A 16,000-nucleotide genomic window follows, 5' to 3' on the forward strand; every position below is an offset into this window, starting at 1 on the left:
ATGTTATGGGGCAAAAGACCATTTAATTATCAGAATAAAGCTTCACAGTCTCAGCTCTCATTTTTAAAAGTAAATTTACTTAGCCAACTTTTACAGGTCAATATGATTTATGCAAGGCGCACCGTTTGTCATACAAATCAATCGTGACCCGTCTGTAAAAAAACGTAAATGTCTATGAAAATGCAACATATTCTGACCAACAATTTAAACAGTTATTCTTTTAAAACCACTAAAATGTTCCCCTTATGCCATTTTCACAGTTTAAAGTCCTTCTACAGAGGAGGAACTCACTGTTTTCTAAAATAAAGTTATGAAGTAACTAAAATTTTCCAAGTGTTTGGAGAAAAGAGTAACCCATCCCTAAATGTGTCTGTGCACTGCCAGTCAGTCGGCTGAAAGAAGGGACCTACTTACACAAAACATACAGCTCTGGAAAAAATTAAGAAACCACTTAAAATAATAGGTTTCTCAAATTTTACTCTATAGGTTTGAGTAAAATGAAAATTGTTATTTTATTCTATGAACTGCTGACAACCTGTTTCCAAAATTCCAAGCAAAATTTTAGTTATCATTTACAGAAAATGTGAAATGGTCAAAATAACAAAAAAAAGACGCAGAGCTTTCATACCTTAAATAATGCAAAGAAAACAAGATCATATTAATTTAGAAACAATAATACTAATGTTTTAACTCAGGAGGAGTTCAGAAATCAATATTTGGTGGAATAACCAGGAGGTTTTCAATGGGGTTCAGTGCAGTGGGCTCTTATTGTTTTTACAGAGCTGCACATTTTGGTGTTTGGAAATACTATCCTGAGAAACTGTAATGGTTTGGAAACTGAAGGTGCAAATTAAATGTTATGAAAAACATAACATTGAGTTATGAAATGTTATGTTTTTGTTATGTTGCAATATGTTGCAATTATTACCTATTTACACTATAAGTAATATTAGGTAATTATTACCTATTGTTCGTAGTAACAATAGATATTATTTTAGTAGCACTTTGAATTATAGTAAAAATTATAAATAGCTTATAAATTTAAATTTTAAAAGTTATAAATAGCAGTAAAGGAATTATTTTGTTGAGTCTGTTTTAAAACGGGGAGTACGTAGAAAAACTGATGTTTCCAAACCATTAAAACTACTGATCGTTACAACACTGTGGGACTGGCACAAAACAGACTGAGGTGGAGAAAAAACAGACTGAGGTGTATTGAAGGAGAACTGGAGGAACTGTTCTGTACAAACTTGAAAAGAGACTATTGGATGTTTTAGTCAATTTATGGGTTTGCCATAATATGTGTTGCTGCTGCGTGATTAACTGATAGGAGTCTAAAGTAGGGCTGCAGGATACTGAGAACACAAATTGTGATATAATAGTTAAAAACGGCAATGACCAACATTTTCCTCACTTTATGCAAGCTCAGATCAACTGTACTAGAACAAATCAGATACCATACTTTTTCCAAACCATGGATAAATATGGATGATCGATGTTTCCGGTTGGCTGATCTCTGGATAGATTGTATGCTGGGATTTTCCAGGTTACATTTTATAACCCACACATGCAAATTATCCTTTGATCATTTCTTAACCCAAATGAAGGTCCGTATCTTTCACCTTGAGAGAAAATGGCTGGGAAAGGTGGATCATCAAACTTCCTGCTGGTTTCTTCCAGAGAAGCGACAACAGCCACTGCAACACAGACTGTGAGCCAGCTTCCTGTGTGGACATGGAAAATATACGTCAGCAAGCAGAAATTCACTCTTTATATCCCAGAAATAAATAAATTAGGAGGAAAATTCCAACATCACTGATGGCCATAAAGTACAAGCAGTAAGAGAAAACATCCAGCTTCTGGATGCATGAATGGTGCATTCTGTACTTTATGCGTCTGAATGAAAGAACAAAATGCTCGAGTGAAAACCCTATTATTGCAATTAACAGAGAGCAACACCCACTCCCTACAGCAGAGCTTCGAAGTGTAGATAACAGAGGGCAGCTTTTATGGAGACCAACAGCAATCAATGATGCCTTGGACAAATTATCAGCAAACCCTTAACCAATCAAGCTCTGCAGGCTGGTGAGAGAGAGAAATCCTGAGAGAGTCTAGCAGCTGTTATGTCACTGAAAATGTTTTTCCTCTTGACCCTAAATGTGTAACAACGAGCCCTCTCCCAGGACAAGCCTGAGAAAACTGTGTCAGCAACAATGACATCCTGAGCCTTGGTTAAGTGAGAAATATTCATCGTCTGCACTGAAACAGGCACTCATGGACTCAACAGTCTGGCTTAATACTTTTTGGAGAACCATTATGCTTTTAAACAAACCTTTTCAGGGGGGTGTAGGTAGAAAGCATATGGTATTATGGATTCAGAGGATCCTGCCCCTTTGTGAACCTGTTTTGAACAAGCTATGCTCGAAGTAAAGAAAAAGTGCTCTTAAAACAGGGAAAATGTACCCGAGTGGTGCCTACGCCTACATCAGCCATATGGCTGGTGCAGATTTAAGGCGGTGCTGATGCTGAGCTTTTAGCTGATCACTCTGGCAGAGTGGTAGAGGCTCTTCCTGTTTCAGTGCTTCCTTTACTTGTAGTATCATCTAAAACCTGGGAGTGTCCTGCAAACCTGGAAAGAAAATCCTGTTTTATTTTAGGATACTTTTCCAGCAGTTCTGAAGGCTGGTGCCAGTTTAAAATCGTTATAAAAAAGACAGTTAGGATGTGCCACTCGAGACTGGGCTCAGAGCCACACCATCAAAAGAAACTGTTTCAATCAAATAAATGTTTAATACTTTGTGTTTTTATGGAGGATCACAGAGAAGGGAGATAGTTTAACTAAACAAAGCCGTATGATCCCAGTGTTCTGGAAAAATATGTTCTAATATCCCCATATTAACTAAGGAATTATGCTTTGAACAACATGGAGTGACACTGCAAGTATTTTTGGTCTGACTTCTAGTACAAATATCTAAGAAAACTTGAAATAGTAACCTTTCAGTGAGATATAGGAGCTTGTTCAATATAAATAATTCCTTAGTATTAATACGAAGTTTCTATTTTCACTGGCAGATTTTTTCACTAATAAGATATTTTCCCCATGTTATAAGTAAAATAATCTTCCATCGGTACTAGGGCTTTTTAAATCAATATTATGGAATCATTGACTCAAAACAATCTCCTATATCTCGCTAAAATTTGACTTGTTAGTTTTGTCTTAGTTTATTAAGATAACGGCACTAGAAATTAGACAAAAGATTTGTAAGATTTTGTTTTTGCAGTGCAAGAAAAACATCTAGTGCAACCTTGATGATGACGGCTTAGCACCATTAAAGGCAGAAAGCAGAGAAATGCCCACTGTTACCATAGTTTAAACTCAAACAGAAAATACTGGTGGCCAAAAAGTCAAGCTCAAATTGTGATCTGACAAACCAAAGATAAATGCAATTCAAATATCACTGAAAATTGCCCCCCTTTTTAAAAAAATTATCAAAACCTGAACAATAAAAGCAACATTTCCACTTTTTCAAGACTGCAGAAACTCTGATGAAATGACAGAAAAACCTGCCACTAAGTGGATCTTACATTCACCTTGGTTTGAGTCCTGCAACTGTTTTGATGCAGTAACCCTGATGCAGTAATGTTAACAAATAAATGCATATAAATAAGTACACCTCGTCATTCCAACGGTTTAATGTATAAATGGTCTTCAGTTATTGAAATCTAATCTTAAGTGAACATAAACCTCTAAAGCCAAAAAGAAAATGTTTGACAGAAGCCAAGAACACCCCTAAAGCACTAAAACACAAAATATGTAATTTAAAAGGGGTGTACTTTATTTTTTGTTTATATTCCAAATGGGTGATGTGATAATCTTCCTCAGTTTCTTGATTTCTCCTGCAGCTGTAGGAGTCGTAGGCTGCATGTTTTGCTCAGATTTCTGAGCAAATTTATTATGCATGTGAGATACCAACAAACATGAGAGATCCTAAGGAAAGACAAGTCACGCTAAATCAAAAATGATCTCTGAACCATGTCTTTGTTTTCAGATATGAGTCAGTCGGCTATTGCTATGTTATTTTTTGACGCAAATTGCCATATTGAGTGATTCAATAATTACCAGTGACTGCATGCGCCTCATGTCACACCAAATCAGTTTGATAACAAGCAAAGCAAACCAAACTACTGTAACTTGCTTCCTGTTGGTAGCTGAACACCAATATCTGCACTTTTTCCCTCTGCCTCCTGCAGCATCGCGGCCTCACATTTCTTCCTCTCACAGCTTGAGAAACCAAATCTGCTGTGTTGCTCTCGAGGGCACAACAATTACAGATGGCTGCCATTAACCGAGTGCCTGCTAGTGTGTGTTTACTCGCGTGCACCTTTATGTTGGTGTTGGCCACACAGTCGTATGAGATGCCCACAGGGACCAGGCTGACATCAGGGACAGATTCCTCTTTGATGAGCTGCCTGATGCGAGCCAGCCACTGGCCGCCGTGGCCAGACGCCGCTGACACGCCGACGCTTAACGCCTGACCCTCATGAAGCAGCTCACGTACCAGCTGAGGAGGAGAGAGAAAAATGACAGAAAAAGGTCTGTAAATCCTGGCATCAGTTGCATACGATGCAAATGATTGATTCATGAATTAATCTAAATAGATATGAAAAAAAGAACATTATATATTAAAAAAAAAAAAAAAAACTATCAGCTGTATTAAATGCTGACCAAATAAACAGAAAATTGTGGTTTTCTCACATTGAGGTTTCCCCCAGTGTATTATAAGCCTGTCGGGCCACCAGGCTTTAAATGCATCCACTGCCAGGCTGAGCATTGTTTATTAATTATAAATGTTTTTATACACATTGACAGCAAAGATGGGTTAAAGAGTCTCTTTGGTGGCAACTTCAGCACATAAAGTGACCGATAAAGGAAAGAATGTCTGTTTCTTTCATCTAATTATAGATGTCTTATGAAAATATCAATCATAATTAGAATGCAGTGAAAAAAACTGACATTTATTTAACTGCATTTGTTTTATGTTTGCTTCTTTTATAAGACTTTATAGTTGGTGTTTCTGCTTTGTTACGTGATAATTTGAAAATTCCTGTCAACTTTAAAAAAAAATTTACTCAAAAACATGGTGGGCCGCTGGATGACTCCTCTACAGGCTTAGCAAGATTTCTATGGGTTTTTTTGTGGTTTTGTTTGTTATTAAACTTGGACATATTAACAAAACATAAAACAGGAACCTTTTGCTGAATAAAAAAATAAAAGATGAAAAGAGTAAATAAAGAATACGTTCAGAAAGAAGGCCTGGTTACTGTTGAAGGAATGAGAAGTTGACGTTGCTCCGTTGTGCAGCTGGACTTGCGCTATCAAGGTGAAATTTAAGGAGCTTGTTGAGAGTTTATATTTCTAAGCAGAACCACATAAAGTTCATTTTGTATCCCACACCGGACTGTTTGCACCCTCTGCCATATTTGTTTCTCTTACAACCCGCTAAGCTTGAGGACAACCAGTTGTGCCCTTTTGTGGATGGCGGCAGAACTACAAAACTGAAAGAAGGTCTAAGCAGACATTATTAGTTAATCAATTAGAACCAATTTTAATCCAATAAACCGTGAATCGACACTTTAAGTCGATTCATTGTTTGCATCCTTGAGACATCTATACAAGATGCTGGAGGAAGGGGTCCAGAGGATGGAGGCACCTGAAGGATGACGAATCAAAACAGAAGGGACAGGGTAAAAAGCAGGAAAAAGGAGCGATTGTGTGTGTGTGGGGGGGGGAGGACACTTTATGACATTCAGAGACACTTCCCTCGCCTCGAGTACTGTTTTCCCCTTACAAACAGGAGAAATTCAATTACCATTGAACAGCAGCTAAGCAGGCCCACACTCAATAAACAATAAAGGTCTATTAACATTGAAATACAACCGATAAACAGGCCTGCTCTCTCACACAAGGCCAATATGCTTACTCACATAAATGGTAAATGAAGGAAAGAAATAATGAAGAATGAATAAATGGACAAACGAATAAATAAAACTCTTTACATACCACTGGGGTTGTAATACTGTGTATAACAGTTTGAGCTTCACAGCGCAGCATTGATCTGGAAGAGGCCCAGGTCTTTTAATAAAATATACAGATGCTTATCAATAAGTAAGTATTTTATTGAAATGTTTACTTATTCAAGTGTGTGTACAGTTTTAAGGTAAGTTATTAATTTAATACAAGCTGGAATAAGGCTGTAACAAAAGAAAATGTGGAAAAAGTGAAGCTCTATGAATGCACAGTATCTACTTTACATAGGTAAACATAAATAAATAGCACCAATTTATCTCTAATGTATATGAATATTTGAGTTTATCTTGTAATGAATAATTTGGATAAAAATACTTTTACTTTACAGAGGGGTGCAAACCTCTTTTGAGGAATTTGTACAAAACAACAGCTTCTTCTCAAATAGAAACGGGTATTAATCGCTGCAGAACTACACAGATAAACAGCACCAGAAAATATAGAAAAGATGTGAGGGAATAGTAGATGCTGCATAATGAAAAGGAAAAAAAAGCACAAACCATCCTCTGATAAGGGAATAACAATGAGGGCAGACCTGCCAAGTAAACACAATCAGGTAACCAGCGCTCTTCTCATTTCTCCACCCTGTTCTCATTGCTTTGTGGAGCCAGACCCAAAACTGGGATCTCTGTAGCAAAATGCAACCCCCCAGGTAATTTCAGGAATGAATAGGAAGTGGGATGAAGCTGGGGAACGAGGGAAAGCAGGAAAATACAGGTTGTATTCCGATCGAGGAGTTGGCTGTGATAACACTCCACCACAGAAAGCCAAATTATAATGATGCACATTGCTTACCCTGCAATTTTATACAATTACCTGTCATTTCTTTTTCTTTTTTTGTTAATAAAAAAAAGCAAAATTCATAAGCAATTTAATTTCTGTCAGGGTTGCTTCTCCTCGTTGTTGGTTGCATGTAAACAGGTAACAGAGGATGTCCACAGATGATTTCATGTTGATGGCCTGAAATCAGGGGTGCAGTAGCTCTACAGACGGCGCATGTTTTACTGTGTTTCAGTGCCACACTGCAACAATTCTTGCTTGTTTTAGCTGATTCCATTCTATCAAACTCTTCTGATAATTTTTTCCATCTTAAAAAGTGGTTTTCACAACCAAAGCACATTTAAAATAGTTTTGTTCTTGAGGTCTACAGCTTATTAAACACATTTGCTGCATATTAGTCCAAGAGTCTCACTGCACGTCACTAATTTGCAGATTTTCATTCGCGCTGTAGGGATAACAAAGAAACAATCTTTTATTCTCAGAGTAAGCAGCTGAGGCCTGTAGTTATTTTCACAGCATAATAATTACATTTGGAAGATGTTGGGAGACACCCAGGCATGAAAGTTTGGAGCAACTGAATCAAAAACTTCTGTCGCTTGTATAACGGAAAACTATTTGTATAATGACGGACAAAAGTTACCTGAAATCTGAAAATGTAGGAAATTCAACTGTAATTTACCATGTACACATTTTATTGAAACAATAATCCAGGGGTGTCCAAACTTTTTGTCAAATGGGCCAAAATCAGACTTAAAAGGACTTGAGGACAAAAAAAAAAAAAAGATTTTTACCAACTTAATATGCAATACTTAAATTAAACAAACAAAGCAGTCAGACTTGTTGCTGGAAAATGATGCGGAAATTATTATAGTTCCAAAACTTAAAAAGTGTTCTGCAGATTTGCCTTATTAAAAAATTATGTTGCTCATTTCCTATGCATGAAATGAAAAAAATAAAAACACAGCTTAATCAATTCTGATTAATAAAATGTTTTTATTTAGCTAAGTTAATAAATTAATTAAAAGCATATTTGGGTGAAGCAAAGTTTAATTTTGAGTAAAGGTCTGTGGTTCTGGAAGAGAATGCAAAAAGCAAATCCTTTATAGTCAATAATTTTTTAGTTAGTGACAATTTTGTCCAAATTAAAGATAGAAAATTAAAGATTCATCAATATCAAATACCTGAACTCCTGAACTGGGGGGCAAACCGTCGGATAAGGCAGTGTTGGTGTTCCCGCTACAGTCTGAATATATCCAATTTGGGGATGTCTTGGAATTTTTATTGCAGCCTGTGGGGTTTACCCTGTCTGGGAACGAGAATACAACCTGCTGAATGTGACAGGTAGCCAATCAGAAAGCGCGGTGACATAAGAACAGAGGGGAATCCCAAACAGCGGACATATCGACATATCGCGCAACTGAGAGTCCGGTGGATATCGGAGATAATATGTGGAAATGTTTATTATTATATGTAAAGGTCCTTATTATATATGTTTATGTTTATTCAGTTAAAAATGTTAACTATGAAAAAACACAGTTATCTCCAAATCATAGTGCAGCAAATAGAGCGGTTGCTCCCGTCGTCTTTTATCCACCGCCTTTTCTTTTTGTTACGTCTTTTATCTCTTAAAATGATTCCACAATCAATCACTATTGCTTCTACATCGTCATCCGTGTTTGGTTATTCTAAATTCCCGTATGCTATGTTGGGAGTTTTGTGGAGTTTCTTCTGGAATTGCGATGTTTGTGACGGTTCCTGCCGTGTTGCTGGAGACACGAACCGATCGAACCTGTTGGACTTTTATCAGCTCTGTGGTCACAGAGGTTTGGAGAATCGGCCGACAATTCTTAAATCTTTCTGTCTAAACCAGACTTAAGACTCACAAGCAACACTCATCTCCTATCGACCTCTGCCCAAACACTCTCTGACTCTGGTCGCTATGGTAACGTTTACATATCCCTTCACAATAAGATACAGATGCACCACAAAAATTAACATTTTACTTTCATGAAAATTTTAATTCACGATACTAACTAACGGGAACCCTGAGCCCGTTTCTCTGCAACGAGTGTCCGATCTGGGAGTGACGAGAGACAATAACACCCGAAGTGTTGCTTATATCCACAGCCTGCTTGGTCTCTACGTGGCGAAGCAGTTTGAAGCTTCATTGCCTCATTAGCAGCCGGACGCCGCATGTGACGCAGAGCAGGCTTGTAATGTGGGACCCACCTACCGGTCCGGGATAAATCTATTCTTCTGTCTCTTCCCCTTCACAAATAAACTTTCCAAAGGCATCTGATCTGTTTCTTACTCATTTTGATGCTTGTGCTCTCAGTGTTGGGGCGCAAGTAACCAAGAGAATCTGGTTAAAGAATTTTCAAAATAAAAGATTCTCCAGACTCAAATAATACATAAAACGGAAATATTTAATTATTTCTTGCCCGGCCCAGTGCCAATTGGTCCACGGACAGGGGGTTGGGGACCACTGATCTATTGTACAGCATCATTCTTTTAAAACAAGCAGATGGTGTGTTATATTGGTGTGTCATCTCTGTTCAATGATTAAATTGAAAAGAGAGCAAATGGGTAAAATTTAATTGTTATGGGAAAACAATCAGATTCATAAATGTTTTTTCAAACGGGGCTTTCAGGTGAAAGTGGTGAAAACAGAGCAGAGCTTCTTAGGACCACGTGGAACTGAATGGTAACTGCTGAATATTGACAAAATGTATTATGATTAACTCACATTTTCCTCACCAATCTCTTTCTTTGTGAGCATACAGAGCAGTGAAAGTTCATCCAAATGGCTAACTACAATAAATTTACACAGAACCTGAATGTTTAGAGCTAACCAAATATTGAACTAAAGTAATCCTTTACTCTGTGATCCCGAAAAGTCTTGCACTGACATTTGTGATTCAATGTTTTGTGGAGTTTCAGTGTATGCTGTATTCCACCCCAAACAAAAGAACAGCTGGTATAAATTGCTAAAAGCTTCCCAACATTTTACAACAATAACACGGTCTTGTACAACGCTGAGAGTGACCATCAATAGATGAGGAGCATTGTGGGTCGGACAACCCACCATGAGGACAAAACAACCGAGCTTCCACAAGGAAAACAAATCCAAAACAACAGATTTTTAATACTATTTTTTAGCTTCTTCTTTCCAAACCTTAATGTTTCCTGTTAAACTGATTAAATAAAACGATTAAATTAGATTAAATTAGAATCAAAGAGCTGCTGAGTGAATTCCTGTAAGAGTAACTCAAATCACTTAACCGCTCTTCTAAAGATATACTTTCTTTACATTTTATGTTCACAGGCGCATCTTTAAATTTAAAATATGAGTAATTTGTCATTTATTTTAACTTTAAAGTGTATCTCTGTAAGGAGGACTTCCTGAGCAACAGATCATTATTCAACTGTGATGAAGGAAATCATCAGTAATTTCTGTTGCCTTAAATTCTTTACCATAAAGAAAATGTGGAAATTTTGGACTTACAGATGTCATGACAGCAGAGTAGAGAGGATCCATTTCAGCTTCAAGTTCGGTCGCTGCATTAGGAGGCAGTAGGATGACACCTACCTTCTCCAAGATGGATCTATAGGATAAAGGAATGATAAGTTACATGTTGGTTTCTGTTTTAAAACCATCTAAAGTGGCATCTGTGCTTCAGTAGAAAGCTGGATTTCTCTTGTTTTACAGCTCATCCAAAACTGCTCTTCATCTTGTAAAAGGATTAAATCTGAGTCCATCTCTTACCATTCATGTTTAATTAAATGGCTTTGTCTTCCCTGTCCAGAAAAGTGAAGAATCTGGACAGGGAAGGCATGTGGATAAAGAGAAGTGAAGGAAGCCATCTATGTTAAATGAATGAGCAGATGGACGTATATTTCATCTTTTTAGAACTGATGAAGTCTTTTTGATGGGAGCCGAGATGTCTTCAAAAAAACAAAATAACTCCAGCTAAAGCGATCACAATATGGCTGACTGAGAATCTACATTGGCATTAAGCAACCTGATGAAATGTTGGAGGTTACTTGATATTGCAGCACATCTTGCCTTCACACGTCTTTGTGCATTTGTGTGTTTTGAGTCTGTATACCTTAGAAAGGAACTTTTGATGTGGAGAGGACAAACAGTGTATGGTGTTCTCAGGCTGTGACAGAGGAGTGCGAGAGGGATGAGAGTGCAGTCCAAGGCGCTTTGACGCAGATACACGTATACCAGGGGAGAGCCCTGAATTAAACAACAGAAGCAGTTTCAGATAAAACAAACTCCTCACGTTGCCATTTATTATTCCAAACAGAGACGGACTCTGCAGAGGTGTGTGACCATTCATGTTTAATCAGTCCTGAAATCAAACACTACAGAACATATCAGCAAAATCAAACATCAAGAAAATACATTTACAGTTTAAACCAAAGATTTACATATCTAGAATGATTTCTATTTGCTAAACACCAGAATTATGAGAGACGTTTTAGTACTTTTCACAAAATAAGTTTACTTTATTTATTATTTGGTAAAAATTGTGCTGAGCTGAAGGCTTTCTGGTGGCCATTCCAAAACATTGACATTGATGTCCTTAAGCCACTTGGTAATTAATTTGGTGGCACGACTGGAGTCATTTTGTGCTTGGAAGATTCTTTTGCACCAAAGCTTTGACTTCCTGGAAGATGTCTCCAGATGTTCCTTCAAAATTTATACAATGTTCTTTTCTCTTTATGTTATCTCCTTTGTAAAGTGGAATAGGTCATTCATTCAACTGTATGGATGTGATGAGTCAACGGATGGATGGATGGATGGATGGATGGATGGATGGATGGATGGATGGATGGATGGATGGATGGATGTGATGAGTCGAATGGATGTGATGAGTCGATGGATAGATGTGATGAGTCGAATGGATGTGATGGATGTGATGAGTCGATGGATGTGATGGCTGGATGGATAGATGTGATGAGTCGAATGGATGTGATGGGTCGATGGATGTGATGGATGGATGGATCGACTCATCACATCCATTCGACTCATGGATGTGATGAGTCGAATGGATGTGATGGATGTGATGAGTCAATGGACAGATGTATGTGATGAGTCGATGGATGTGATGAGTCGATGGATGGATGGATGGATGGATGTGATGAGTTGATGGATGGATGGATGGACGGATGTGAGTCGATGGATGGATGAGTCAAATCAATTCAAAATTCCTAAAATGCACTAAATTGTATGTGGTAATTATGAGAATCATAAGACAAGAACAATATGCTCAGTAGTTTTTGGGAAGGTTTAACCCAATTAAAACATGGATAAGACCTAATCCTACTTTATATACAGTTATCTGCTTATTATATCTTCATTGTGACAGGAAAAACTTAAATTTGTCTAAAAATGCAAAACAAATCATAATCACTAAAGGTTAAGATTCACCCTTTATGGTTTATGTATAAAACTTAGTAAGATCAATGCAAAAGACATAGCTCAAAGAAATTAATTCATGCCTACTTTGACTCTGCATCAGCAGTGACTCATTAACTTCTGTTTAGTCAACCATGTAATTAGAATAATGTTTTTTGTTTTTTTTAGCAAAAGAAGTATAAAAAGACGAGAAAAACTTTTAAAGATCTTCAGCTGTTTTTGCACTGAGTTGCTGAAAACAGACATTTTATTTATCTTGAAGACAAACACCACTGTAGCTGTTTACCATCTAATTATACGATGCGGTATGGTTTAATTTCACACACCATGCATGGATGAGCATGAAGGTAAAACATTACAGTTTCTATGTGTAAAAATGCTAAGTATATTTCCCTCATTTCACCAGCTGGACAGAAACCTTGTGACACTGTCGTGTGTGAGCAGGAGTTGTAACACTGGATGGAAAGACTTTTTTTTTTTTTTTAAATATTCATACCTCTTGTGTTGCTTTGTGTAAAGCTGGAAGATGATTTTTGTTGACTTGAATACTTCCAAACACGGAGGCAAACATCTTCAGCATCACCCAGGACATGAATCTACTCAGGAGATGATAATGTGTAGAGACATTTAAACGGAAAGAAGAGAAAAAATGAATGTTGTAAAACTTAAGACATATAGCTGCTAACAATGAGTAGCAGAAAGTAACTTAAAAAAAAAGGAGAATGTAGACCGGCTGAACAACATGTAAATGAGATCGATGGGAGTGAGACAAAGTAGGGAGAATAGGGATGAGTGATGACATGGGGAGGAGGCGAAGCGGAAAGCGATAAAGAGGAAGGGTTGTGAGGGTGACAGCTGCAGATGGAGACAAAGGTCGTCGCTGTAAATGAGGAAGAAAAGAGGAGAGCAGAAACGGGGAAAAGAGATTTTGAAAAGAGATTTGTTAAGCCCCAAGAAAAGCCTGAAAAGTTTCATAGAGAGGAAGAAAGAGACAAGTTTAGACGCATTTCATCAGACATTAACTCAATTTTTGACATCATCTGTGACTAAAAGCACAAAAAAGGATTTGAGAACCTGAAATGTTCATGGCTCAAAAAGTCTCCCTAAGACAAGTTTGTGCCTGGAGGAGTGTCATCTTGAGAAGCGTGATAAATGATTGATAGATGATCGTAGGTAGCCACATTTTGAAATGTCTCAATCTCAACATCAGAGGAGCCTTCCAGTGTTTGAGGCATGGCAGTGTGAGTCAGTCAGACGATGACAACATCAAAAACGAGTTTTCTGTTTTACCATTCAGTAACCAAAGTATATAAAAGCCTCCAGAGTGGCAAATCTGAGTTTATTTTTTATCAGAAAAACCTAATTTTAGGTCTTGTCAATGCTATAATAAGGTCAAGAAAAGGATCGAAATGTAATGGGTAAGAATCGTCTTTGCTGGCCACTTCAGGTGGTCTGATCCTCTCTGACAGCCACCCAGGCTGGCCTCAGCAGGTCATTCCTTTGCTTTGTTCACATTTCATCATTCGTTCTATGTGTGGCAATCACAAGAGTTTCTCCGTAAATGTAAACGACATGGAGTGGCATCAGATTCTAGCAGTTGTAGGATTTCTCTTGTGTCTTTTGTAAAATACCAGGAGCCATTTCTCCAGAGTTCACTTCAACCAAATTGAGGTCAAAGTTTATAGTGGGACCAGATCTGCCGTTTTGATCTGCATCAGATTTTGATTGCATGTTCACACCTAACAAAAATAATCCAACTTTCCAGGCAAAAGAACTGGAGTTTGATTAAAGTGGACTAAACAGAGCTGGTATGAATGTCAAGTAAGGCTTTGTATTCTGGTGATCACGGCTTACTAAGGGGTTGTTTTATGGAAAATTAGGCATTAGAATAAATAACCACGCAATAAAATGTATTTTAATCTTCTAAAAAGCCAGAGATTTCCATGCAATTTTCAGATTTTTATACCAGTTTTTATTGAGTGTCTTCAGACGACATTTGTTGTAAATTGGCGATATATATATAAAACAGAAATGAATTGAGTTATGGTTATGTTGAGTGTTCGTTTCCATGTTACGTTTCGTTTTAAATCCGGATGGTGACGCTTATAAATACTGCTTGTGTTTACTCGTTTCATTGTTTTTTTAGTTAGTTTATCAATAATAAGTAGATAATAGCAAATTATAAACAGATGTGACTCTTGACTTTATTGTTTACCTACTCTCTTCAATTGTTACATGTTTCCTGAAAATTATTTTTCACAAGAAAATGCACAGACATCTTTTTCACAGAAAAAGTATTCACTACTCAGGTTGATATTAATATAGTTAAACTTCATTACAACCTCTGATGATTCTTTGAATTACAACTAATGCCTCTGTTCGTCTCTAAACTAGTTTTAACTATATTACTCTAAATGAGGAATCAACAGAATACAAATGATAATATAACCATAAAAAAATGGCTATTATTTGTGTGCTATATGACACTTTTTTTCCCTACAGTCGTTTTCTGTCTGGGAATAGAGACAATTACGATGATTACACATGCATGATTACAACAATTTGAAAAGATTATAATTACACAATTAAGTCTAAAATGTGACAGCAAGAAAAAAACCTGAAAAGTGACCAATATGGCAACTTTGATCACTTGAAATTAGGGAAGACATAAAATGCATTAAAAATAAGAAAGTGGCGGTTTGACAATAATGATTAAGAAAAGCATGCTAGACTTCTGTTTTTGATAAACAGATGCAGAACAAAACTTATCCTGTTTTAAATCTGCAAGTTGCCTTGACTTGTTTTCTATGCATTTTAAACATTGCAGTACTTTGATCCTATTTTTAACCCAACTTCACCAAAGCAACTACAGATGCAGCTTATGGCCATTATCAATTAATGCTACAAAAATACATGAGGCAACAACATATCTTTCTTTTTTTGCCCACACCTTTTCTGCCTACATCAAAGGCTCAACATTTCGCCAGAGAACATCTCCAACTCAGATCCAGAGCTTTGTTATGCATTTAAGGCTCAAGGGCCTTCAGTTCTGTTCAATGGAGTCCTTGTTTGTCATAATGAAAAATACGTCTTCCACTGGCTCATTAATAGAAGTTGGTGGTAGAAAATAAGTTATGTAAGACTTTACCAACACAGTCCATGTTTGTTATTAGGATCAGTTTATTGCTTGTTTTGATCATTTTTATGGGGTTTAATGCTGGCGATCGGGCTGCACAGTGGCGCAGTTGGTGGAGCTGTTGCCTTGCAGCAAGRAGGTTCTGGGTTCGATTCCCGGCCCCGGTCATTCTGCATGGAGTTTGCATGTTCTCCCTGTGCATGCGTGGGTTTTCTCCAGGTTCTCCGGTTTCCTCCCACAGTCCAAAAACATGACTGTTAGGTTAATTGGTCTGTCTAAATTGCCCCCAGGTGAGAGTGTGTGTGTGCATGGTTGTTTGTCCTGTGTGTCTCTGTGTTGCCCTGCGACAGACTGGCGATCTGTCCAGGGTGACCCCGCCTCTCGCCCGGAACGTTAGCTGGAGATAGGCACCAGCAACCCTCCCGACCCCAGTAGGGACAAGGGTGTAAAGAAAATGGATGGATGGATGGAATGCTGGCGATCAAAAAAGTAAAACATCATAAGCAGCTTAGGAGTTATAATAACTGAGCTATATTTATAAATGCATGTAGGTGTGTCTATATGAGTGAAT

General features: G+C 37.4%; 1 protein-coding gene across 3 annotated transcripts in view; it reads right to left on the bottom strand.

The window, feature by feature from the left end:
• Positions 1-16,000, bottom strand: part of gpat2 (glycerol-3-phosphate acyltransferase 2, mitochondrial) — a 146,322-nt gene that overhangs the window by 29,270 nt on the left and 101,052 nt on the right. For all 3 annotated transcript variants that reach the window (XM_008418198.1, XM_008418201.1, XM_008418202.1), the window contains 5 exons: positions 12,790-12,889; positions 10,975-11,108; positions 10,371-10,470; positions 4,383-4,562; positions 1,623-1,724 (listed from right to left, as the gene is read on the bottom strand). In XM_008418198.1, coding sequence (XP_008416420.1) covers positions 1,623-1,724; positions 4,383-4,562; positions 10,371-10,470; positions 10,975-11,108; positions 12,790-12,889 — 616 coding nt within the window. The remainder of the gene's footprint in view (positions 1-1,622; positions 1,725-4,382; positions 4,563-10,370; positions 10,471-10,974; positions 11,109-12,789; positions 12,890-16,000) is intronic.

Source organism: Poecilia reticulata, linkage group LG9, assembly GCF_000633615.1.
Source record: "Poecilia reticulata strain Guanapo linkage group LG9, Guppy_female_1.0+MT, whole genome shotgun sequence".
NCBI classification, from domain to species: domain Eukaryota; kingdom Metazoa; phylum Chordata; class Actinopteri; order Cyprinodontiformes; family Poeciliidae; genus Poecilia; species Poecilia reticulata.